The 26,641-nt window shown below is 44.5% G+C and overlaps 1 protein-coding gene across 2 annotated transcripts in view; it reads right to left on the bottom strand.

Annotated features, from left to right (window-relative positions):
- The window catches only part of LYPLAL1 (lysophospholipase like 1), a 49,993-nt gene extending 24,057 nt beyond the window's left edge, over window positions 1–25,936 (bottom strand). Inside the window, exons 1-2 of one of the 2 annotated variants that reach the window (XM_056568359.1) lie at window positions 25,783–25,936; window positions 12,820–12,919 (exon numbers count right to left, since the gene is read on the bottom strand). In XM_056568359.1, coding sequence (XP_056424334.1) covers window positions 12,820–12,919; window positions 25,783–25,867 — 185 coding nt within the window. In that variant the 5' untranslated portion in view covers window positions 25,868–25,936. Of the gene's footprint in view, window positions 1–12,819; window positions 12,920–25,227; window positions 25,277–25,782 lie in introns of those variants that run through there. The other variant, XM_056568360.1, reaches the window with a different exon arrangement.
- Between the last annotated feature and the right edge of the window lie 705 nt (window positions 25,937–26,641).

Raw genomic sequence — 26,641 nt, 5'->3', positions numbered from 1 at the left:
AGGCACTGCCCATCACCTGCCCAATACCATCCCTACAGTGATCATGGTGGGGGCAGCACCATGTCTGGAGGAAACCAGGCACTGCCAATCACCTGCCCAATACCATCCCTACAGTGATCATGGTGGGGGCCGCATTATGTCTAGAGTAAACCAGGCACTGCCCATCACCTGCCCAATACCATCCCTACAGTGATCATGGTGGGGGCAGCATCATGTATGAAGGAACCCAGGCACTGCCCATCACCTGCCCAATACCATTCCTACAGTGATTATGGTGGGGACAGCATCATGTCTGGAGGAAACCAGGCACTGCCCATCACCTTACCAATACCATCTCTACAGTGATCATGATGGGGACAGCATCATGTCTGGGGGAAACCAGGTACTGCCCATCACCTGCCCAATACCATCCCTACAGTGATCATGGTGGGGGCAGCATCATGTCTGGAGGAAATCAGGCACTGCCAATCACCTGCCCAATACCATCCCAACAGTGATCATGGTGGGGGGAAGAATCATGTCTGGAGGAAACCAAGCACTGCCCATCACTTGCCCAATACCATCCCTACAGTGATCATGGTGGGGGCAGCACCATGTCTGGAGGAAACCAGGCACTGCCAATCACCTGCCCAATACCATCCCTACAGTGATCATGGTGGGGGGCAGCATCATGTCTGGAGGAAACCAGGCACTGCCCATCACCTGCCCAATACCATCCCTACAGTGATCATGGTGGGGGCAGCATCATGTCTGGAGGAAACCAGGCACTGCCCATCACCTGCCCAATACCATCCCTACAGTGATCATGGTGGGGGCAGCATCAAGTCTGGAGGAAACCAGGCATTGCCCATCACCTGCCCAATACCATCCCTACAGTGATCATGGTGGGGGCCGCATTATGTCTAGAGTAAACCAGGCACTGCCCATCACCTGCCCAATACCATCCCTACAGTGATCATGGTGGGGGCAGCATCATGTCTGGGGGAAACCAGGCCCTGCCCATAACCTGCCCAATACCATCCCTACAGTGATCATGGTGGGGGCAGCATCATGTCTGGAGGAAACCAGGCACTGCCCATCACCTGCCCAATACCATCCCTACAGTGATCATGGTGGGGGCAGCATCATGTCTGGAGGAAACCAGGCACTGCCCATCACCTGCCCAATACCATCCCCACAGTGATCATGGTGGAGGCAGCATCATGTATGGGGGAAACCAGGCACTGCCCATCACCTGCCCAATACCATCCCCACAGTGATCATGGTGGGGGCAGAATCATGTCTGGAGGAAACCAGGCACTGCCCAACACCTTCCCAATACCATCCCTACAGTGATCATGGTGGGGGCAGAATCATGTCTGGAGGAAACCAGGCACTGCCCAACACCTTCCCAATACCATCCCTACAGTGATCATGGTGGGGGCAGAATCATGTCTGGAGGAAACCAGGCATTGCCCATCACCTGCCCAATACAACATACCAAAAAGTGAAAAAAGTGAAAGGGCCCGAAGACTTTCCGAATGCAGTGTAAATAACAATAAATACAACTTATCTTTTTTCCAGCAATAATGAGACTTGATTGTTGCTGGATTATTAAATATTTTGGATTATTGTCAGGTCGCAGTGTAGCCTGCCCGCAGAAATACAATGCAAAACATGGCGCTGGAGATTCATAATCTCCGCTTGGTCTTCCAACAAATTTTCACCACGTAGTTCTTTTCTGAAAACAAATGCCAGAATAAGGGAGTCTCAGTGTTATAATATAGCCCTTTGATTATATTCATGGTGTGTATCTTGCAAAAAGCAATTCCTGCATATGGTTGAAGTTTTTCAGCAGCCACTAGATGGTATTGCTGATTTACAGACCGAAGAGCGAAGCCTGTGAATCCAGCGCCCGGTGCAGTGTTTACTGCCCTATTACGTTACCTTGACCGTCTTATGAGGACAAGTGGTTTCTTCTTGCTGCTTTGCTAAAATAAAATACTCAATAACCTCAACATTTGGAACTTAAAAATATATATATAAAAAAAAAAAAGCATATAAAAGCCTAGTAATATCCAGTCCTCCTCGCAGCGAGCATCAATAATGCTATTTATAGCCGGTCAAAAACATTCTGCAAAGCTAGAAAAAGCAGGACGATGGGGTCGGAGCACTGTCCAATCTGTTATGCGGATCAAAAAGCAGCAAAAGAATGAAAAAGAGATTTGTGTACGGGCCAGAAGTCGGAGCGCCAAAAATTCCTCTACAAAACCTCAAATGTAAACCGAAAAAAAAGAGGGATAAAGGGGCCATGGATGAAGCTGTGCAGTCAGGGCTGCATGGGAAAGTTGGAGATTGTGGGGAGTAAACCAGGTCATGACTTTAGATAGGAAGGATGAGGGATGGGGAGCTCGGTACAAAGGTAGAAAAATCTGGTAAATATAATGAAGGTTCATTCTATATATATATATATATATATATATATATATATATATATATATATACATATATACATACACACACACACACACACACACACATACACATTACATACATACACACACACACACATATATATATATATATATATACACACACACACACACATATACATCGATATGAGAAAGACTCCTTGATATTATAGATATGATATATAGATAGATATGAGAAAGACTCCTTGGACTCCGTAGACCAGTGTTTCCCTGACCAGGGGGCCTCCAGCTGTTGCAAAACTACAACTCCCAGAATTCTACAGGTGCAGTGATGAGACTCCACTCCCCCCTCGTCTGCAAAGCAAATGTACGCATAATTAGGAAATCATTTTAGTAATGCAAATATATCGGTATGGCTGAAAACTTGTGCCTGCCACATCAGCTAAAACAGATAAGCACAAGGCATACATAAGAACCACAAAATGATGCTGTAATAATAGCCTATGTTGCACTGTATAAGCAAAAAGGAGATTTTCTGTACTCACCGTAAAATCGCTCTCGTAGGGTACACAGTGATGGGTATATGCTCTTGCCACTAGGAGGCGCTGACACTAGGAAAAAAAGTTGGCTCCTCCCTGGCAGGATATACCCGCCCACTGTAAGTGAGGTAATCAGTTTTCTCACAAAGCAGTAGGAGAAGCCAACAAAGAAATATTTCCGAAGGACCCTAGAAAATAATCCTGGAAAAGAATAAAAAAATAAAAACACACAACAATAACCGGAAGAGAGAATCCGGACAAAAAAAAAAAATGAAGAAATGGGTGGGTGCGGTGTCCCCCCAATGAAGGCCATGAAAGATTTCACGGTGGAGTACAAAAAATCTCCTTTTCTCGGTCGCTCTTCATTGGGGGACACCTATACTGATGGGATGTACCAAAGCAGTCCCCTAGGGTGGGAATAACGACCACCAAAGACAGGGAATCAATCCAAAGACCGAACTCACTCGTCCTCAAGGCCTGCGGACGAGACCCCGAGCCAGAGACAACAGAGGCCCAAAAACTGAGATCCCGGAAGATCCCCTGGCCATGGAGATGGACTAGGATGCCAAAAGATGGGACTGTCCCATGCCGAGACACGAAACCTATGGCAATAGAGAGAGACAAGAAAAGGTTGACTAGGAAGCCAGATGGGCCGGAACCATCCCGATAGGAGCTCGGCTGGAAAACAAAAATGGAAAAAATTAAGAGACTGAAACCGGCCCTAAAGAGGTCTGGCACATAAGATCAATTACCTGAACATCTGCAGACCCAAAACTCCTATCCCAGGGGCCCGCCACGAGCGCCCAGGAGGCAAATTAGCAAAATTAGCTGGTAGAATCCGGATCACCGGAACACCATCTATCTTAGGAGTACATGGACCCCAAAAGGAGGAGACGGAAGTTAAGAATGGCCAAAAAAGGAGCGGAATGCCCTGAAAAGGGCATCCGGAATACCGGAGCGACCGACATGGGAACTGAAGGTTCCCGAGTCACCTGGAAGACGTACACGGAAGAATAAATGTCCAAAAAGGAGCGGAAGACCCTGAAAAGGAGCATCCTGGAACACCGGAGAGGCCGACATGGGAAAAGGAGGTTCCAGAGTCTCCTGGAAAACTTACACCTGAAAGGTAAGTAAACCCAACGTCCGCAAAATGCTCCGGGTGACAAAATTCTGTGTCGAGACAAGAAGAAGTGCAGTACAGAGAGACCGCCCTCAAATGAGATTGAAAATAAGTCTGGGCAGGATCGCTACACGAGCCAAAGACCTCAACCAGCACCAAGGCCCAAGAATCAGGAAGGCCGAGCTAGAAAAGAAGGCACGCCACAGCATCCCAGGTACTGCAAAAGGGAACCCAGCAGCGACTCCCAGGTACTGACACCATCAAATGGAAGGATGAACACGCCCTTCCAGGGAGATTGCATCAAGGGAGGAGGAGAGCAATGGCAGGACCCAACAACAGACGGTGGCTATACCGGCAATTGCCGAGCCAAACAAAATTGCATAAACTCCTACTACAGAGGAGAGTGCCTTGGCTGCATGAGCAGCCGTAGATAACCAAGAAACCGGTGGAGAGCCAGGTTGCAATCGGGGGCAGAAAGCACACAAGCATAGCCAGCTAAAAAAACTGTAAGTGTTCACAGCAACAAAAAAAAAAACAAGGGCCCAGCCAGGCACCCGAGCCATGTAGGGGGAAACGAGAGATGGCTCCGTCTTAGCAGTAGAAAGTACTCAGCGAAACAGTTCCCCTGGTGGAGGGGAAAACAAGGGGTGGTGGAGATGAAACTCCAGACTGTGTAGAGCTCCCTAAATCCCATACCCCCTGTGGAAGGGGGATTGCCAAGTGCACCAGGTACTGTAGGAGCGGGGAAATGACGCCCTATGGCAATGCTGCAAAAGCTGGCGGCTGCCCTGAGACAGAACAACCACCGTAACTCCCAACCTGTAGACAGGTGAGACTACAGATGGGAATCCAGATCCCATTTAAGATCGTGACCACAGCCCCTTAAAATTGCCCTGTTGTGGACTGGCAGATCCTCAAACCACAAACGCCAGTCCACAAAGTGACTGCGCTAAAAGATACCCAGGGAGAATATTAACCCACATACTCACCCGCGGACTCCATCTTCATATACTCACCTAGACTGCTTCAGCCAACTTATGGCCACACTGCATCATACCAGGCTAATATAGCAGGGTGAGCAGGGGCAAGTGGGGGACCCGGACTCAGGGTACAACCTCCAAGAGCTGGCCCCGATAAGGGGTTGACGGTCAATACTCATGTTCTGTGCCCCTTTGTTGCATATGGGGGAACAGGTAGCGCCATGCTCCTGAACCCCCACCTGAAAAAGGGAAACAAAAGGAAGGAAAAACCTAACTAAACCCCCCCACAATAGTAGGCAGCTCCCCCCCACAATCGTAGGCAGCTCCCCTCCCCCAAAATAGTAGGCAGCTCCCTCCCCCACAATAGTAGGCAGCTCCCTCCCCCAAAATAGTAGGCAGCTCCCTCCCCCACAATAGTAGGCAGCTCCCTCCCCCACAATAGTAGGCAGCTCCCTCCCCCACAATAGTAGGCAGCTCCCTCCCCCACAATAGTAGGCAGCTCCCTCCCCCACAATAGTAGGCAGCTCCCTCCCCCACAATAGTAGGCAGCTCCCTCCCCCACAATAGTAGGCAGCTCCCTCCCCCACAATAGTAGGCAGCTCCCTCCCCCACAATAGTAGGCAGCTCCCTCCCCCACAATAGTAGGCAGCTCCCTCCCCCACAATAGTAGGCAGCTCCCTCCCCCACAATAGTAGGCAGCTCCCTCCCCCACAATAGGGTGCCTCCAGCTGTTGTGAAACTACAACTACCAGCATGCCCGGACAGCCTTTGCCGGTCCGGGCATGCTGGGAGTTGTAGTTTCACAACAGCTGGAGGCACCCTGGTGTTTAAGTATACATGAATTAGTTTGTACATGCTCTGGCCGGCCCCCGCCTGCAGCCGCACACAGGAGCCGGCCTGGGCAGATAATCATAAGTATTCCTATGCCGGACCCCAATACCCGGTGTATAAGACGACCCCTGACTTTTCAGAAGAAAATTCGGGGTTAAAAAGTCGTCTTATACGCCGGGATATACGGTACTTGTGGAATTCCGCAAAATTTCCGCCGTGTGAACAAAGCTTTACTGTTGCTCTAACACTTGTACCTCCTGATAACCTGGTCTCTTCCTGACACACAGTAAGGGCCAATCCACACTACTGAATTTTTGCTCACTACCAATTTCACTGTGCAGCAGGCCCAGCTGAAATCAAAGGACGCTACGTGCGTGCAGATACGGTCCCCACTGACGGCAATGCAATCCACGCAAAATTCCATCTTCATTCTTACGGCCGAGTCCAGAATCTGGAATTTCTGCTGAGAAAATTCTGCAGTGTGCAGGGGGGCAGCAGAATCCCATTGAAAACAATAGGAGGCTGCTGCATCGGCATTTCTGAGTGGAATTCTGCTGGCAATTCCATAGTGTGAACGGGCTCTAAATGTTCACTTAGCCGCATTAATGAGTTAACAGAGGTGGGTCCTCTGTTCTGGATGCCTATGTCTATGGCAAAGGGAGAAAGCGGCTGCAAAGAGTTTTTCTTTGACTAGAGCAGTGGTCTCCAAACTATGGCCTCCTTCGGTGTTGCAAAACTACAACTCCCAGCATGCCCGGACAGCCGTGGGCTGTCCGGGCATGCTGGGAGTTGTAGTTTTGCAATATCTGCAGACCACCACTGTAAAGGCCCTGTTCTGTCCAGCAATACCCATTACGTAATACTTAGTTCCACCTGTGGTGGCGCTACGCTTAACACTTTCTTTTAGGTTTCTCCTGGGATCACTGCTGATAGACTCCTCATAATTATCTCCAATCCCTTCATACAAATGGATGCTCAGCTCAGCTGAGTGTGTCATATGAATGGCGGGACATGGCCAACTTGCTGACTGCCTAAGGGATTGGGGGGGGGGGTTTACCCAAAAGGGAATGATTTATTTTCTAATGGTGGCTTCTACCTAATGGGAGGATTCCCTTCTTGCCTATTCTCTGGGGGCTTCTACCTAAAATAAGAGGATTACCTACATACTGGGTGCTTCTACCTAACAGATAAGATTCCCTACCTAATTACTGGGGGGCTTCTACCTAATAGGGGGTATTCCTTACCTAACTAATGGTGGCATATCTTAAAGGGGTACTCCGGTGAAAACCTTTTTTCTTTTAAATCAACTGGTGGCAGAAAGTTAAACATATTTGTAAATTACTTTTATTAAAAAAATCTTAATCCTTCCTGTACTTATTAGCTGCTGAATACTACAGAGGAAATGCTTTTCTTTTTGGAATGCTCTCTGATGACATCACGAGCACAGTTCTCTCTGCTGACGTTATTATAATAATAATAATGATAATAACACTTTATTTATTGTTGTCCTTAGTGGGATTTGAACCCAAGTCCCCAGCACTGCAAGGCAGCTGTGCTAACCACTGAGCCACCATGCTGCCCTTAGCATACATCTGCTATGCATGGTTGCTAAAATGGACAGAGATGTCAGCAGAGAGAACTGTGCTCATGATGTCATGATGTCATGATGTAGCATTCAGCAGCTAATAAGTACTGAAAGGATTAAGATTTTTTTAATAGAAGTAAATTACAAATATGTTTAACTTTCTGCCACCACTTGATTTAAAAGAAAAAAGGTTTTCACCGGAGTACCCCTATAATTATGAGTGTCCATTGAGGGCCTCATGTTCCACTTTCGCCCAAGGCTTCAAAAAGTCTAGGGCCACCTCTGCTGTCACATGACATCAGAAGAAGAGTAATAGTAATTGGTATCGGTACTCTGATATTGAGACATCCCTACTTATCCTACTGGACATCGTCCATATAGATGGTGAGCTGGTCCTGTGCCATAATGTCTTAAGTGTATGGGGGCCTTTAGTGAATGGCATTTTGTAAGTCATTTTCTGTAGGACCAGGAAGTGTTAACCCCGATAACTGCAAGGGATCAGGCAGATGAGTATCCGTGTGCCGCAAGCAACAATGATCTATCTGCATCTGTGTAAAAATGCCCTCAAATAACCCTGACATATAGTAAAAACCACAATGTAATAAACACAGAAAATAACTAAAAAAAGAGATTTTTCCAATGTATTTTAAATCCTCACTTTATGTCTTTTACTCATGTAGCCGGGCCCCGGGCTAGGAGTGGCACCCTGGCTTCCTGACACCGCGGCGGGCTTCTTATAGTAAATTGGGTGATTAATATCTGTCTCTTGCTGGTAACTGCATCTAGGAATTTGGCACGGGGACTGTTTGTGAGTTACGGGCAGGTTTTGGCTCACTTCTTAAACTCTTTATGGCCCCTTTTTTTTTTTTAACCAATAATAAAAGGCAGAAAGGGGGGGGGGGGGGGACCCATGGCCAAGATCCCACTACTGCTCCCAGCCAGAGGGTGAATCGGCTCTAGAACCTCTCTGGCGACGGCGGATAATACTATAGCAGATGCCATTACCCCGGAGTAACGCACGCCGCGCTGCCTGGGGAACACCAATGTAATGCTTCGTGCTTCCTCATTTATGGGAAACAAGTACGTGAATCATCATAGTGCAATCCAAGCCTGAACAGTAACAAACCATCCCGAAAAAAAATAGATGAGAAGAGGGTCTCGGGATTCCAATAAGTGATTCATCTTTTAGACATTTTCCTGGAATGATTGGGAAAACACGCAGAACGGCGGTTAACGTGCTGGAGAGGAGGGTTTTCCTAAAAAATTATGTCTATATACTAATTGAAACTAAGGAGGACTTGTCAATTTTGGGGAAGGGTTACAAATAGGCCTTTGATTTCTTTACATTTCCTTCGCCCATTTGTGGCAGACAGGTGGCATACCCCATATCTAGAAAAAAACGTATAGCAGTGTTTCCCAACCAGTGTGCCTCCAGCTGTTGAAAAACGACAGCTCCCAGCATGCCCGGACAGGAAGAACCATTGCAATGATTCCTATGAGGCCCTTTTGCATGATATTCTCCCCTACTACAGCCACATGCCCTAACACAGTGTTTCCCAACCAAGGTGCCTCCAGCTGTTGCAAAGCTACAACTCCCAGCATGTCTGGAGAGCCTTAGGTAGGAAGAACAATTGCAATGATTGCTATGAGGTCCTTTTGTATGTTATTCTCTCCTATTACAGCTACATGCCCTAACACCGTGTTTTCCAAACAAGGTGCCTCCAGCTGTTGCAAAACTACTAGTCCAGGGAGTTGTAGTTTTGCAACAGCTGGAGGCACACTGGCTGGGAAACACTGCCGTATGATAAAGGGGATTTCTGTGTTAATATGATTAATGGCCTATCCTACGCCAACATTATCTACCCCTAAGATTGAAATGCAACATAACTGACTGTACAAATTATTACTAGCCAGCTGATCGAAACCGCTTGCCGTATTTACATACTCATCATATGGCGCGCATAGCAATCACGAGGATTCAGCATTCTTCTTCCAGCTTTGCCCACTTATGTTCTGCAGCCATCACAGGATCCATCAGGAGGCCTCCTACATCACTCTACTGAGAGGCTCGTACACGTGGTCGGCCTGCACCACCGTCCGTAAGTGACCAGTGTATTGTGCTGGAGACAGACGATCACCGATACATTGTACCTCATCTCCCCTACAGAACATTATTCCAGGACAAGGCCAGCACAGGCTCATCCTCTACACAGCCAAGGCTTCCGGCTGAACAATGTATATCCAGGTGCCGCAGCACGACAAACAGTTGATGGGTGAGGGTGTTGGGTGTCGGCACTCCACCCATCAGATATAGATCGCCTATCCTCAGTATACAGTGATCCCTCAACATACAATGGCCTCAACATACAATGGCCTTTTCTGGACCATTGTAACTTGAAACCAGACTCAACATACAATGTACAGACAGTCCAGATCTGTGGAATGTGTCAACGGCTGGAAGAACTGACCAATCAGAATGGGCATTCACTGGTAAAATCCCTGTATTACTGAAGCGTATGCACTGACTGATGTCTGGTAGTGCCCCCTACAGTACAGGGAGGTATTACATGTTGTGTACTCTTTACCTGTACCAGGGTTAGCTGCTCCTTTGGACACCAGACAAAGACGGCTCCATGTTACTTTTTTAGGACACTGTGTGTACTGTACAGGACCCTGAAGAAGCTCCTGTCCTCTACATAGACAGTGATTACAGCTCCAGCAGATCTTTATTACTTTTATATATAAGGACTTGATTTATCTATATTAGTTATCCATGTTACTTTTTTAGGACATTGGGGGAGATTTATCAAAACCTGTCCAGAGGAAAAGTTGCCCAGTTGCCCATAGCAACCAGATTGCTTCTTTTATTTTAAAGAGGCCATGTTAAAAATCTCCACCATTGTGTGTACTGTACAGGATCCTGAAGAAGCTCCTGTCCTCTACATAGACAGTGATTACAGCTCCCAGCAGATCGTTATTACTTTTATATGGAAGGACTTGCTTTATCTATATTAGTTATCTACTTATTTTTGGATGACATTTTGGGGCTTCAGAATCGATTACCAGGTTTCCATAGAGTTATGGTCTCAACATACAATGGTCTCAACATACAATGGTCATCCTGGTACCAATTAATATTGTAACTTGAGGGACCACTGTATATCTGGAACTGAGAACTCATGTTTGGCCCTTATAAGGGGTTATCTTAAAGTGCAAGTCTGTAATTTTAGGCCGAGAGTAGGGAGAGACAGGCCATGCTGGGCGATACAGTTGCCGAGGCAACCCTATCACGCTCAGCGAAGTTCCGTATGGTTTGTCAGAAAAGGGTTTGTGCATGGAACTATGCCGAGAGTGGTACGGTCTCCTTGGCAACTGTACCACCCAGTACAAGCTGCGTCTCTCTGCACTGGTCTCTGTAGATCCAGCAGGTGACCAACGCTTGCACTTTAAAGGTCTATTCCGCCCTTAGACATCTTATCCCCTATCCAAAAGGATAAGGGATAAAATTTCTGATTGCGGGGGTCCCGCCGCTGGGACCCCCCCGCAATATCCGTGCAGCACCTGGAATTGTGTGCCGGGTGCTGCTCCAATCTTGAAATGCTGGCTTTCCGGAACAGAGACGTGATGCCATGCGATGCCCCCTCATTCATGTCTACGGGAGGAGCAGCACCTGTCACAGAATGTCGGGTGCTGCATGAAGATCATAGGGGGACACAGGGCGGGACCACTGCGATCAGGTGATACTCCTCTAAATCAGTAGGGGTATATTTTTTGGGACCGCCACCAATCCTGAGAACAGAGGTCTTTTTTAGCCTGAGTGGATGGAACAGCTTGGCTATTTTTGTAAACCCAGTAATAATCTCACGGTCACTCCTGACCATAGAGATCAGGAAGAGTTAAAAGGGGTATTCCTTGGAAATTATATATATATATCTCAACTGGCTCCAGAAAGTTAAAAAAAAACTGATTTGTAAACTACTACTTGTCTGCTCAGTATGAGGCCAGTGATGTGAAGAGGGGGAGCTCATACTACTGCTCATTAGATTTTTTTTTTTTTAAGACAGCAGGAAGCCCCTCTCAGATAAGACAGCAGACAGCCTGTTGTGACTGAAACTGAGAAAGGCTTCCTGCTGCCTTAACCCTTTAACGACCACGAGCGTTTATTTACGCTAGTGACAGGCTCCTGTTATGAGAATTGCACTCAGGAGCTGAGCGCGCTTCATACCCGGCAGGTCCCGGTTGCTATCAGCAGCCAGGTCCCGTGGTTAATACGCCGACTGGGCTGATGTCCGGTATTAACCCTTTAGACGCCACAATCAAAGTTGACTGCGGCATCTAAAAACGTGAGAAAAGCATTGCCGGTTAGCTCAGTGGGCTGTTCGGGACCGCCGCGGTGAAATCGCTGCGTCTCGAACAGCTGAGAGGACAACGGGAGGCTTCTTTACCTCGTCTCCCGCGTCCGATCGTCGCTCTGCTGTTCCATACTGAGATCCAGGCTGGAGCAGCAGCGCACCGATTATGCTGATCATTAAAAAAAAAATTTAAAAAATATTATAATAATTTATACAAAGCGATCAAAAAGTCCCATCAAAACCAAAATTGTACCGATAAAAAGTTCAGATCACGGCGCAAAAAAATGAGCCCTCCTATATCCCTGTATAAAGTAAAATAAAAAAAGTTATAGGGGTCAGAAGATGACAATTTTACACATACTAATTTTGGTGCATGTCGTTATAATTTATTTTGTAAAATAAAACCTATATAAATTAGGTATCCTTGTAACCGTATGGATCTACAGAAGATATGGTGTCATTTTTACCAGAATGTGCACTGCATAGAATTGGAAGTACCCAAAAATTACAAAATGTCTTTTTTTTTCAATTTTGTACACTTTTTTAACATTTTGTGGTGAAATGATTGAGGTCATTAAAAAGTACAATTGGTGGCGCAAAAAATAAGTCCTCATATGGGTCTGTAGGTGCAAAATTGAAAGCGTAATGATTTTAAAAGGTGATGAGGAAAATAACAAAGTTGCAAAAACGGAAAAACCCTGCATCCTTAAGGGGATAAATACTAATGAGCAGTAGTATGAGCTCCCCCTCTTTACATGAATGGTCATATCCTGAGCAGAAAGGAGGGGGGGGTAGAGATGGGAGCTCTGAGTGTGAAATGATGTTACAGTTACAAAAGAAGAGGGCAGAGCTGATATGGAGAGATATCTGCACTATGGCTAATAACAATATAGAAGAAAGTTTATTTATTATACTTTTTGACACCATACACAGATTGTTTCTTTCACTGGACAATCCCGTTGTACCAATAGAAATACAAAAAAAAAAAAAGAAAAACTCACCGGGCCGGAGCTGTAGGAAATATGACCTTTATATGGCTAAACGCTAAATCCTTCTTCAAGAGTTCCCGGATCCATGATTTAATTCCTGGTCCTGAGTCACCTATAAAGGACAGGGAATATTCATGAGTTTCATCACTTGGGGGCAGAGATCCACTTTATAACTAAAATTTATGAATAATGAAAGTTTAATTTTTTTTAAATTTATTTTAGCCCCTTTGTTACCACACAGGAAACACTAACTGTGTGATATGTTTGAATTACAGATGCTTGTAATATTTGCTCTCATGACGGTTCATGTAAATGCCTGGCGTCCGTAGGTTTTGCTGATGTCAGGTACATTGGTCTAGCGTTAAAGGGGTACTCCGCTGTTCTGAACGCTGAAGCCGGGAGCTCGTATCATAGCCCCGCCCCCTCAATGCAAGTCTATAGGAGGGGGCGTGACAGCTGTCACGCCCCCTCCTATAGACTTGCATTGAGGGGGTGGGGTGTGACGTCATGAGGGGCGGGGCTATGACATTACGAGCTCCCGGCGCCAGCTCCAGCGTTCGGAGATATGCAGTGAAAGAAAATTATGTATCCCCTCTCGCAGTACAGTATCAATAATTTTAATATATAACAACAAGTCTGCACACAGCAATACCATATTTTTCCAGTTTATTAAAAAAAAAAAAAAAATTATTGTGATTTGATTTGTACAGGGGAGGGGCTTTTTTTTCTTTTTTTTTTTTTTTTTTTTTTTCTTTTTTTTTTTTTTATAAACACACGTTTTAAATCCCCATAGGGGGACAGTTATTAAATTGCTAATACTGAATAATGCTCTATCTATTGCATATCATTGTGATCGTCGCTCTGCTAATAACCTCTGTTAGAAGATCACAGGGACTCTGGCTGGCATGGAAACTGATCGGACCCCTGAAAATATGTTGCAGGGGTTCCAATCAGTTACCCTGACTCGTTATTTCGGCTTTTACTTGCCATAATTGCTATGGATCACTTAAAGAGTACCTGTGATGATCTTGTTAAATGTTATAATCCTCCCAGGTCACGGCCCCCATCATGATAAACCACCCCCTGCCTTTATTTTTATAATTTTTTTAGTTTTCTACCTTGATATTGCTCTGCATTTTCTGCTCAGTCTGGTTCACGGACTGGGAAGGGGCGTTCCCCAGCAGGCGTGGCATCATCTGAAGCCATACAGGGGAGAACTACCTCCCCCTCTCTGCTACACACAGCCCAGAGCAGTTCAGTGTGTGATGAGCTATGATTGGCTAAGGCTGCACCCCCCCCTCGGCACTCAAGACTACGGGTCCCATACGTAGTATAGGGCAGGCATAGGTAACCTTCAGCACTGCAGATGTTTTGGACTACGTCTCCCAGGATGCTCTTACAGCCAAAATGCTGCAAAAGCATCATGGGAAATGTAATTTAAACCATCAGCAGTGCCAAAGGAGGCCTATGCCTGGTATAGGGGATAACATGTCTAGGGGTGGAGTATCCCTTTAAGAAGTTAATGGTAGGCATATGCGTGACAGCCGCTGTCCGCCATTAGCTGTGAGTGCACGGCTGTTGATAGAAGCCTTCACTCACGTGCAATGAAGCGAGCGACATACATGTACGGCATTGGGTGTTAAGTATCAGGTGGCCATGCTGTACATGTACGCCATGGGTAGTTTAGATGTTAAGAACCTAAAGCCCCTCCAGATCTGTCTCATTTAGTAAATACTAGTATTTCCCATGAAATGTATGACTAGATAGCCAACTGGGTGTTACCAGTCGGAGATGTGTCTCTAGTTTGTCTGAGACTATCCAATCAAAGCTGACAGTGCCAGGGACACGCCCCCTTACTGGAAAAAATGATGTGCCTACTTGCATTACATTTCCGGGAGGAATAACAGAGGAACGTCACAACACAGAGTTATACGTAAAAAATGTTCTAGAATTCGAATTTCCTGGGAAATACAAGTTTTTACTAAGACAGACTGGTCAGCAAAGGTCATGGGTTGTCTTCAAAATGTAAAGCCGTGTTCACACACCTGAAATTTTCGAGCAGAATACGAAGATTCTGGAGCAGCAGAGTCCCGTTGTATTCAATGGGGTTCTGCTGCACCGTGCACATGTCCTGAATTTCCATGCCAGATGTTTCTGGCACAGAAATTCCGTTTTCCGTGTCCGTAGAAAGAATGAATCTGTCAATTCTTTCTGCGGACTCCGCACGGAACGCATAGCCATCTATAAGAAGGCACGTTCCCGATCGGTCTTAGCGCCAGCATGTTATGCCGGTGACCGCAGTCTCCAGAATGTCCAGAGATTTTCTGTGTGGACATTTCGGACGTATAAACATAGCCTAATAGTTCTGCACAGGCTGCGCTTGCACCATAAAAAGGTCATCAGCAAATTGAACTTCAGTTTATTGTGATTTTAGTCATATTCCAAAACCATTGCTAGAGGTCGCAAAAAAAATACAAAAATAAAAAACAGACCATAAAAACCAACACAAGTATAGATATTACTGCCAGCTCAGGGCCAATAGTGAATAGAGGAACGTGCTGCAAACAATACTCAGAAGAGAAGCCTAAATAAAACAAATGAGAGGAGTGTTTCTAGTTTAAGGGATTAGCAAATGATCAGGTCCGATCTGTGTTCTGGGAAGTTACAGCAGATCATGTTATATATATACACAAGGGGATTATGGGGGAATTGAGAGGTCTTTACATAATCACCAAGGAAAATGACAAATTCTCAAAACTAACAACTAAAAAAATAAGTTTATATAATAAGACTCAGTTTTGCCCACAATTTCTAGACCCATGACCTTAGCTGCCTTAAAATCTGCAATAGGCTAATCCCAAAAAAAAAGTGAATAACTAATAGATTATATTTTTTATTATATTTTTTGGAAGACATGGCCAGCAGATGGGAGTTGTAGTTTTGCAACATGGGGGCTAAATACATCCAGTCACAACAAACTAGGACCACAGAAATGTGATCGATTTGAGAGATTGTTGCTAATTTGGTTTCTGCAGCTTGCATATACATACCATACAATGTAAGCTGCTCGATGCCCAAGATGTAGCCCCTCTCTCCTCTCCTGAAAAGATTTTTCAGAGTTGATTTCTAGTTAAAAGGAGTAGTCTTGTTTTGAAAGTTTCTGTGCCATCATCCCTGGGTTGCCAGCATGTAAAACAACAAAGCAGTCTCACCTTCCGCCGCTCCAGTCCTCTGATGCCATCTTCTACCTGGTTGCCAATGGTCAAACTGTCACAATGCTGCTCAGATAATCGCCAGCCGCAATGATGTCCCACCTAGCCCGGCAATAGGTTAAGCAGCAGTGTGATGCATTGTCCACCTGCACTGGCCTTCATGGTGTCGGGGCTCAATTCATCACACAATGCTGTGGCCGGCAATTAACTGAGCAAGCAGGGAGAAGATAACACCGGAGGACTAGAGCAGTGATACCGGGGCATTGAGAAAGCGATGGCAGGTGAGTCCAGTTTGTTGTTTTATATGGAGGCAGCCCTGGGATGACAGCAAAGAAACTTTCTAAACGGAATATCTCCTATATGTTAAGGTAATTTTTTTCTAGGTTCGGTTCAGAATATCTTTCAGGAAAGGAAAGTAGCTCCAGGCTGAGCCATGATAGATCCATTAGGAAGAATTAAGGATATCCTGGTCCCATTTCTTGTTAAGAGCGAGTACTGATACTTTTTTCCCCAAGTACTCACTGATACCAATTACCGATACTTTTTTTTTTTTTTTGTCATGCTACAGTGGAGGTGGCTCAAAGCTTTAGGCGAAAGTCTAACATGAGGCCCTCACTGACACTCATAATAAAGAAATGCCTCTAGTAGTTAGGTAGGAAATGAACCCAACCCCCCCCCCCCTATTCATTAGGTAGAAGCCCCCAGTAGGAAGGTAGGCATAGAATTCTCCCTATTTGGTAGAAGCCCCCAGAAGATGGGCAAGTAGGGAATCCTACGCTTTTTAGGTAGAAGCTCCTGGATGATAGGTAAGTAGGGAATCCTCTTATTAGGTTGAAACATCCGATAAGTATGTAGGAAATCCCCCTACTAGTAGAGAATTCTCTCCTTTTTGGATAGAAATCGAGTGACAGATCCTGCACCACTCCGGATAACAGAGTGAACAATAACGAGGCCTCAAAGCGGGAAGAGCAGGTAAGGGGAGAGACATTTCTTTTGGTTTGTAGGTATCAGGATGGGTATCGGGAACATTTGCGCGAGTACAAGTACTTGCGCAAATGTCTGGTATTGGTGTCAATAGATACCAGTATCGGGACACATCCCTAGACATTCTGATAACAGGACGGCATCCAGCAGCTTGTACTGTAGTGTACCTGCAAGCTGCAGAAATCTTTAATAAAAAGTAATGGTAAATCTGTTTGGTTTATAAAAGTAGATGAAATATAATTAAAAAATAAATAAATAAATGAGATCAAAGCTGTCCACAGCCTTAAGGCTTCTGTTGTTCCTCAGGCTCGAGGCACAGACTCAGCTAATCTTTTTTACCGTTACGTCATGCCATGTTTCCTCCCAACACTTGTCTCCTGAAGTGCACCCATCGCCTTTCTTGTGGTGGTTTAGAACAAGAGGGAGCATGCTGTGCACGCTGGAGACTCCCAGTCTGCCTCTTGGATCACGAGGCTCCCGAGAGACTCACTCGAAAAACTCTCATCAGCAACAGAGAAAGCCTCAGCAGTGCATGGTCAGGATATTTTTATACTGAGCGCGCACGGAGCTTTTATAGTGTTCTTCACTACATTGTGTATGCCTGCCAACAGCTGATTCAATCGACTTTAAAGGGGTACTCTGTTGAAAATGGTTTATTTTATATCAACTGGTGCCAGAAAGTTAAACAGATTTGTAAATTACTTCTATTAAAAAATCTTAATCCTTCCAGTACTTATCAGCTGCTGTATACTACTATACTTTTCTGTCTGACCACAGTGCTCTTTGCTGACACCTCTGTCCATGTCAGGAACTGTCCAGAGCAGAAGCAAATCCCCATAGAAAACCTCTCCTGCTCTGGACAGTTCCTGACATGAGAGCACTGTGGTCAGACAGAAAAGAAATTAAAAAAGAAAAGAACTTTCTCTGTAGTATACAGCAGCTGATAAGTACTAGAAGGATTTAGACTTTTAAATAGAAGTGATTTACAAATCTGTTTAACTTTCTGGCATCTGATTTAAAAAACAAAAAAGTTTACCAGTGGATTAACCCTTTAAAGGAGAACTCTGAGATACAAAAGGTTTTTTTTAAACTTCCCCAGGCTGTTGGCATTAATAAAATAAAAAAATAAATTAAATAAATAAAAATGAACAGTACTTACCGCCACTCACCCGATGCCTCCGGAATCCCGCTCCAGCCTCCACAGTGATCCGGTTGCCAGTAGTCGAGCTGTCACACTGCTGCTCAGCTAATCGCCAGCCAAAAAACACCGTGGCCAGCGATAGGCTGAGTGGCAGTGTTACATATTTGGCCCCGGTCTTATTCCTGGTGTTGGGCCAAATAAGTCACACGGCCGCTCAGCCAATCACCGGCAGAGGTGGGACATTACTGTAGCTGGAGATGAGCTGAGCAGCAGTGTGACGGATCGACTGCTGGCAAACAGGAAGAGGATCCCTGTGGCGGCCGGAGCGGTATACCGGAGTCACCGGGGGGAGTGTTTGTTTTATTTGCTGCCAGCAGCCAGGGGAAGTCTGGAAAAAAAAAAAGTTTCTATCCTGGAGTTCTCCTTTAATACCAGAAGAGCGCTGGTGAGTTTTATGCACTATGCACCTCTGCTTGGTGACCCCGCTCTGTAATTTAAAGGGGACCTGGAGTCATTTCTAAAACAGTTATGTAATGGTATGTATAGATTCTTTAGGGGGGCTGATAACATACCGCCGACATCTCTGCTTGTCTCGGGAATTGCACAGAGCATAAGAGGTTTGCTATGGGGATTTGCTTCTACTCTGGACAGTTTCTGAGACAGGTGTCATCAGAGAGCACGTAAACAGAAAACGAACAACTCAACTTCAGCAGCTCATAAGTAATAAAAGGATTAAGATTTTTTAATAGAAGTAATTTACAAATCTGTTTAACTTTTATGGAGCTAGTTAATTTTTATATCTATCTCTCTATCTCTATAAAAAGAGATAACCCCTTTAACGAGCACATTGGGTAAAGCCCTGACCATTCCGCTCAGCTCTGCTGCATCGTGTCGGCTTAGTCACACTGTTGCCTTTGATTGTTCTATACCAGATTTAGCAAGGGTCAGAAAGTTCCACCACAGATGTAAAACGGTGCCCAGTCCGAAAAGCTTTTATTATTAAAAAGAATACAGGCTCCTGACGTGAAGGCGACTGGAGCCGCGGCCGGTGACTCACATCTTCTGGTAATGGCAGCCGATGACCTCATGCCCATTAGTGGCGCCGCGCTCCTTAACATTGGAATTACTGTACATTCTGATCGTCGGCACAAAGAGCCTAACAAGTCCTTACAATGCATGACTGCACCGCATGGTAATTCTGGTTTACAGGGCGACTAACAGCGCGAAACAGGACATGTGGAAAAAAAACAAAAAAATGTCCGGAACGGAATTATCACAGTGACCACTGACTTATGGTCATATTAGGCCCCTGGATTTATTACTGCGCACAGTACTATGGATGGGGCATTTACAGGTCTATGGGGGAGATTAAAAAAAACTGTGCAAAGGAAAGCTGCCCAGTTGCCCATAGCAACCAATCAGTTCACTGCTTTCATTTTGAGGCCTTGTTAAAAATGAAAGAAGCGATCTGATTGGTTGCTATGGGCAACTGGACAACTTTTCATAAATCTCCCCTTATATCTGCTGACCTAAAGGGGTAATCACATGATCATGATATAGCTGATAAGTATCTGATCAGTGGGACCCCTATAGATCAGTGGGACCCCTATAGATCAGGAGAATAAACTAGTGATTATATCGGTAGTAGCACCCATGCTCAACCACCGCTCCATTCACTTACTATGGAACAGATCATCTGGAGTAAAAGGAGTCGGACATGTATGGGAAAGGATTCTGAGCATACTCTGTTACCTGTGTTGAGGTCGACCTTATCCATGAAATGATATGATATTATATATATCTCAACTGGCTCCAGAAAGTTAAACAGATTTGTAAATTAATTTATATATATAAAATAAAAATCTTAATCCTTTCAGTACTTATGAGCTGCTGAAGTTAAGTTGTTCTTTTCTGTCTAAGTGCTCTCTGCTGACACCTGTCTCGGGAACTCTCCAGAGTAGAAGCAAATCCCCATAGCAAACCTATTCTACTCTGTGCAGTTCCCGAGACAAGCAGAGATGTCAGCAGAGAGCACTGTTGTCAGACAGAAGAGAACAACTCCACTTCAGCAGCTGATAATTATTGGAAAGATTAAGATTTTTTTAATAGAAGTAATTTACAAAATCTGTTTAACTTTCTGGAGCTAATACTATCGAAATCATTAATTAGGCCTAGATGATAAAAAAATGAATCTTTATTAGAACATAAACACATAAAGACATAAATTTCACTGATAGTACAGCATTGTGTCTCTTGATCCGATAAAAAGCACAGATCACAGATCAGGTAGGGAAGGGTTAAAGGATACAGGCGAGCCCCTACTCCTTAGAGAACCCTACCTAGTCTAAACCCTTGCCCTCACTAAACAATAAGTGTGGACAGGGTTAGGATGGTATCAATATTCCATCAGAAATACAACATGAATGAAATAAATTTAATATGGCATCTCGTGCTCCCTTTCCAACGCGTTTCTCCCTTAGCAGATAACTAGGGTTCATCAGGGAATGGAGGAGAAAAAGTACATATAAATATATAAAGTATTGCCGATGATGTACCGTGGTGAAGTAAAATCAAATAATAATAGAGATAAAGATAAAGCACAGTTGAGTAAGTTAAAACTGATTGTGCTAACAGTTGGACGTCCGTTCAATATATATAATATATGTGGAATGATGAATCCCTTTTGTTATAAATATGAAGCTGGCCCAATCCAGAATACGGCCAACATAAGGTGGATATAACTCTGTATTAGCCACACAATGGCACATCAAGAGTAGTGAGGTAGTCCCAGCATTGTTTAGACAGGGCTGTATTGATACGATTTAAATGACCTCCAAGGACCAGTTTAATTCATAATCTGAATGCACATTTAGAGGTTGATGCACTCTAGTAGACCAAAGAATATTAGTCCATCCAGTGAGATTCAAGTTTACTTCAAGACCAGGACTCCCAGTTAGAAATCAATGCACTCCTAGACCTAAAATCGGTCCATCATGGTAAGTACAGTAGCGCTTTCCTTTTTATGTGATGGCTGCCCGATAGAAGTATCAAAGATGTGACAACAATAGGGGGAAGATGGACGGTAAAGTCCCCGTTTTTCGGCTCAATGGCCTTCCCGGATCTGGCAGCTCAGACGTTGGACCCACTTTCTGGAGCCAGTTGATATTAAAAAAATAAATAAATAAATAAATAAATAAAGTTTTTTCCTGAAATACCCCTTTAATGGAGAGGGAGGCTGAGCTGTGAACATTATCTAGTGTGAAGAGTGTCTATATTAGGGATGCAATGATTAATCAATATGATCAGACTAAAATCTATAATGGAAATTGTTGTGAACAATTAGTTAGGGGTTAAGGCTTTGGTCGTTGGGGGTGTGGCCTGCCTACCTGTAGCATCAAGACAGTGTCCTGGAGGGCAGTATGGAAGCAGGCGCCATCACCATCAGGGAGCGCCGCCTGACACTAGAAGCCTTGACACCTGCATGAAGCTCCATTCGGTATCCTCCCTGTAGTGTCCTGGTGCAGGATGGATGGCCGAGATCTGAGATTTCTCTACTTCAACGGGGATTCGCCTCCTAGGTTAACTCTTTAGGATCTGTCCCCCTTCCCCCCCCCCCCCCCCATTTACCCTTCAGGTATTTGAAAAGTCCCTGACTGTGATACTCTCCCTGAACTACAGTGCAATGCTTGATGGTCAATACGCAGAGCAGTGTTTCCCAACCAGGGTGGTTCCAGCTGTTGCAAAACTACAACTCCAAAAATGGTCTGGACAAAATTATTGGCACCCAAAATTGTGGATAAATAAGTTTGTTTCAGGCATGTGATGCTCCTTTATACTCACCTGGGGCAAGTAATAGTGTGGGCAATATAAAAATCACACCTGAAAGCAGATAAAAAGGAGAGAAGTTCACTTAGTCTTTGCATTGTGTGTCTGTGTGTGCCACACTAAGCATGGACAACAGAAAGAGGAGAGAGAACTGTCTGAGAACTTGAGAACCAGAATAGTGAAAAAATATCAACAATCTCAAGGTTACAAGTCCATCTCCAGAGATCTAGATTTGCCTTTGTCCCCAGTGCGCAACATTATCAAGATGTTTGCAACCCATGGCACTGTAGCTAATCTGCCCGGGCATAGACGGAAGAGAAAAATTGATGAAAGGTGTCAACGCAGGATAGTCCGGATGGTGGATAAGCAGCCCCAAACAAGTTCCAAAGATATTCAAGTTGTCCTGCAGGCTCAGGGAGCATCAGTGTCAGCGCGAACTATTCATTGACATTTAAATGAAATGAAACGCTATGGAGGAGACCCAGGAGGACCCCACTGCTGACACCGAGACATAAAAAAGCAAGATTACATTTTGCCAAAATGCACTTGAGTAAGCCAAAATCCTTCTGGGAAAACGTCTTGTGGACAGATGAGACCAAGATAGAGCTTTTTGGTAAAGCACATCATTCTACTGTTTACCGAAAACGGAATGAGGCCTACAAAAAAAAGAACACAGTACTTACAGTGAAATATGGTGGAGGTCAATGATGTTTTGGGGTGTTTTGCTGCCTCTGGCACTGGGGGCCTTGAATGTGTGCAAGGCATCATGAAATCTGAGGATTACCAATGGATTTTGGGTCGCACTGTACAGTCCAGTATCAGAAAGCTGGGTTTGCGTCCGAGATCTTGGGTCTTCCAGCAGGACAATGACCCCAAACATACGTCAAAAAGCCCCAGAAATGGATGGCAACAAAGCGCTGGAGAGTTCTGAAGTGTCAGCAATGAGTCCAGATCTAAATCCCATTGGACACCTGTGGAGAGATCTTAAAATTGCTGTTGGGAAAAGGCGCCTTCCAATAAGAGAGACCTGGAGCAGTTTGTAAAGGAAGAGTGGTCCAACATTCCGGCTGAGAGGTGTAAGAAGCTTATTGATGGTTATAGGAAGCCACTGATTTCAGTTATTTTTTCCAAAGGGTGTACAAACAAATATTAAGTTAAGGGTGCCAATAATTTTGTCCAGCCCATTTTTGGAGTTTGGTGACATTATGTCCAATTTGCTTTTTTTCCTCCCTTTTTTGGTTTAGTTCCAATACAGACAAAGGGAATAAACATGTGTATAGCAAAACATGTGTTACTGTAATCCTTTTCTGTGAGAAATACTTCATTTTCTAGAAAAATTTCAGTGGTGCCAACATTTACGGCCATGACTACACACACACACTGTAGACGGCCATTGTTGTTTATTAAAGCGAAAAAAAAAAACATTCCTGCCTGATAACCCCTTTCATTATTTCCTGTTCCACTATTCCCGTTTTCTTTATTCTGATTAATCAAAAATATTTGGCAACAAATCGATAATGATAATTGTTGGTTGCAGCCCTAATCTATACACTGGTGCCTCCTATCACTGTGATGGTGCCTGTGAGGGGACTGCTGGGAAGGGATCTGTGCAGAATAGGAAATGTCCCCTTGATATTAGCCCTAGTGGCCAAAGAGAGAACTGCAATATTTCGGAATGGTTTTATAATGCAGATCAGCTTTTTCTAACCAATGTGCCTCCAGCTGTTGGAAAACTACAAATTCCACCATTCACGACAGCCAAAGGCCAAAGGTTGTCCAGGCATACTGGGTGTATGTATTTTTGCAACAGCTGTAAGCACAATGGTTTGGAATTAGAGATGAGCGAACTTACAGTAAATTCGATTCGTCACAAACTTCTCGGCTCGGCAGTTGATGACTTATCCTGCATAAATTAGTTCAGCTTTCAGGTGCTCCGGTGGGCTGGAAAAGGTGGATACAGTCCTAGGAAAGAGTCTCCTAGGACTGTATCCACCTTTTCCAGCCCACCGGAGCACCTGAAAGCTGAACTAATTTATGCAGGAAAAGTCATCAACTGCCGAGCCGAGAAGTTCGTGACAAATCGAATTTACTGTAAGTTCGCTCATCTCTATTTGGAATCACCAATATAGATAGTAAACTTTATTTAAACCATAGGTCACTTTTCCTGCCTATTGAGAAGCAGAACAGTAACGGCCAGTGGTTGATTATACATACATGTCCAGGAGGAAGAACACAAAGATGATCTAGCATTGTTATTACCAGGGAAAGGGATCCTCCCTCTGTGCTCGGTTACTATTATCTGTATACTGCTGCTATCTCTATGGGATCAGGATATTTATAGTAGTTATACCCCTCCCCTCCAGCTCTATCTGTATACTACTGCTATCTCTATGGGATCAGGATATATAGTAGTTATACACCTCTCCTAAAGCTCTATCTGTATACTGCTGCTTCTATCTTTCTGGTATGAAGGTATATAGTAGTTATATATCTCACCTCCAGCTCTATCTGTATACTGCTGCTGCTATCTTTCTGGTATGAAGGTATATAGAAGTTATATATCTCACCTCCAGCTCTATCTGTATACTGCTGCTGTCTCTATAGGATCAGGATATATACTATAGTAGTTATACACCCCTTCCCCCAGCTCTATCTGTATACCGCTGCTGCTATCTCTATGGGATCAGGATATATATAGTTAGACACCTACCCTACCTGTATACTACTGCTGCTATCTCTATTGGGTCAGGAGATATAGTAGTGATACAACTCCCTCCCAGCTCTCTGTATACTGTTGCTCTCTATGGGATTATATATATATATATATATATATATATATATATATATATATATATTCACCTCCCCTGCAGCTCTATCTGTATACTGCTGTTTCTCTCTCCACCGAATCAGTATATATATATCAGTAATTCCCCTCCCCTCCAGCTCTCTGTATACTGCTATCTCCACCTAATCAGAATATATAGCAGTTATTCACCTCCCCTCCAGCTCTATCTGTATACTGCTACCTCCACATACTCAGAATATATAGCAGTTATTCACCTCCCCTCCAGCTCTATCTGTATACTGTTGATTTTCCACAATTCCTGTAAAAACTTCACATTCCTCATAAAAAATAAAAAGCCTCCATTGTGATTTCAGTTCACACCACTTTCTCCTCACTGCAATATTTTTCTAAACAAATAACTAAGAAAATGCATCAAATCTGCACATAGTGTGAACCGAACCGAATTCACTTACGAGTCTCATCAGTTCCCTCGGCTGAAATCCCCATCACTAGTAACCTAAATAGATGACCAGGTGCAGTGATGAGACATCATTAATAAATGTGAACATGTTCTTAGTTAAATGTTACAGAAAGTTTCCCCAACTTACTAGAGCAGTGTTTCCCAACCAGTGTGCCTCCAGCTGTTTCAAAACTGCAACTCCCAGCATGCCCAGACAGCCAACGGCTGTCTGGGCATGCTGGGAGTTGTAGTTTTGCAACAGCTGGAGGCACACTGGTTAGGAAACACTGTGCGGGAGTTGAATATATGTACAGTGGGCTCTACAGCTATACAAAACTACAACTCCCAGCATGTCCAGAAAACCTGTTGGGCTAGAGGGCGTGGCCAGGTGATTTCAGGGCGTGGCTTATGTCAGTTTTCTTACAGTTTATAATACTATATCTATATACATAGAAATACCAGCCCAGGAATACCACCAGCTGTAGAACTACAAGAACCAGCACCGCCGACAATAGTCTCTAACAGGGCACCGGAGAGGAAGGTACAGATACGGGGTATGAGGCAGCACCTGATCCGTGCAGGAAGATGACAGACGCCGTGTGCTTTCCTGCAGGAGACACCACACACCGGGATAGGGAGTAGGAAGCCGCCATGACACCCACGTGACTACAGGAACTGACCGCGCATGCGCACAGCTCCCCGCGCTCACTCTCTGTATTCGTATTCTTATAGTGCCAGAAACCATACCATGATATGGTCGCGTATACAGCACTGCGGTACCGCATATGGTGTCATTACTTCCCTACGTCATTACAGAAACGCGAAATATATTTCCCTGTCACTTGCGTCCTCAGAGATACTGTACTGTGACGTCACTGTGTGTATTATCCCTGTACTGTGACATCACTGTGTGTATTATCCCTGTACTGTGACATCACTGTGTATTATCCCTGTACTGTGACATCACTGTGTGTATTATCCCTGTACTGTGACGTCACTGTGTGTATTATCCCTGTACTGTGACATCACTGTGTGTATTATCCCTGTACTGTGACATCACTGTGTATTATCCCTGTACTGTGACATCACTGTGTGTATTATCCCTGTTCTGTGACATCACTGTGTGTATTATCCCTATACTGTGACATCACTGTGTATATTATCCCTGTACTGTGACATCACTGTGTATTATCCCTGTACTGTGACATCACTGTGTATATTATCCCTGTACTGTGACATCACTGTGTATATTAACTCTGTACTGTGACATCACTGTGTGTATTATCTCTGTACTGTGACATCACTGTGTATATTAACTCTGTACTGTGACATCACTGTGTGTATTATCCCTGTACTGTGACATCACTGTGTGTATTATCCCTGTACTGTGACATCACTGTGTGTATTATCCCTGTACTGTGACATCA

The sequence above is a fragment of the Hyla sarda genome, chromosome 3 (assembly GCF_029499605.1).
Source record: "Hyla sarda isolate aHylSar1 chromosome 3, aHylSar1.hap1, whole genome shotgun sequence".
Lineage (NCBI taxonomy): Eukaryota > Metazoa > Chordata > Amphibia > Anura > Hylidae > Hyla > Hyla sarda.
The sequence above is the reverse complement of the archived record's forward strand: the minus strand, read 5'-3'. Positions and strand labels throughout refer to the sequence as shown.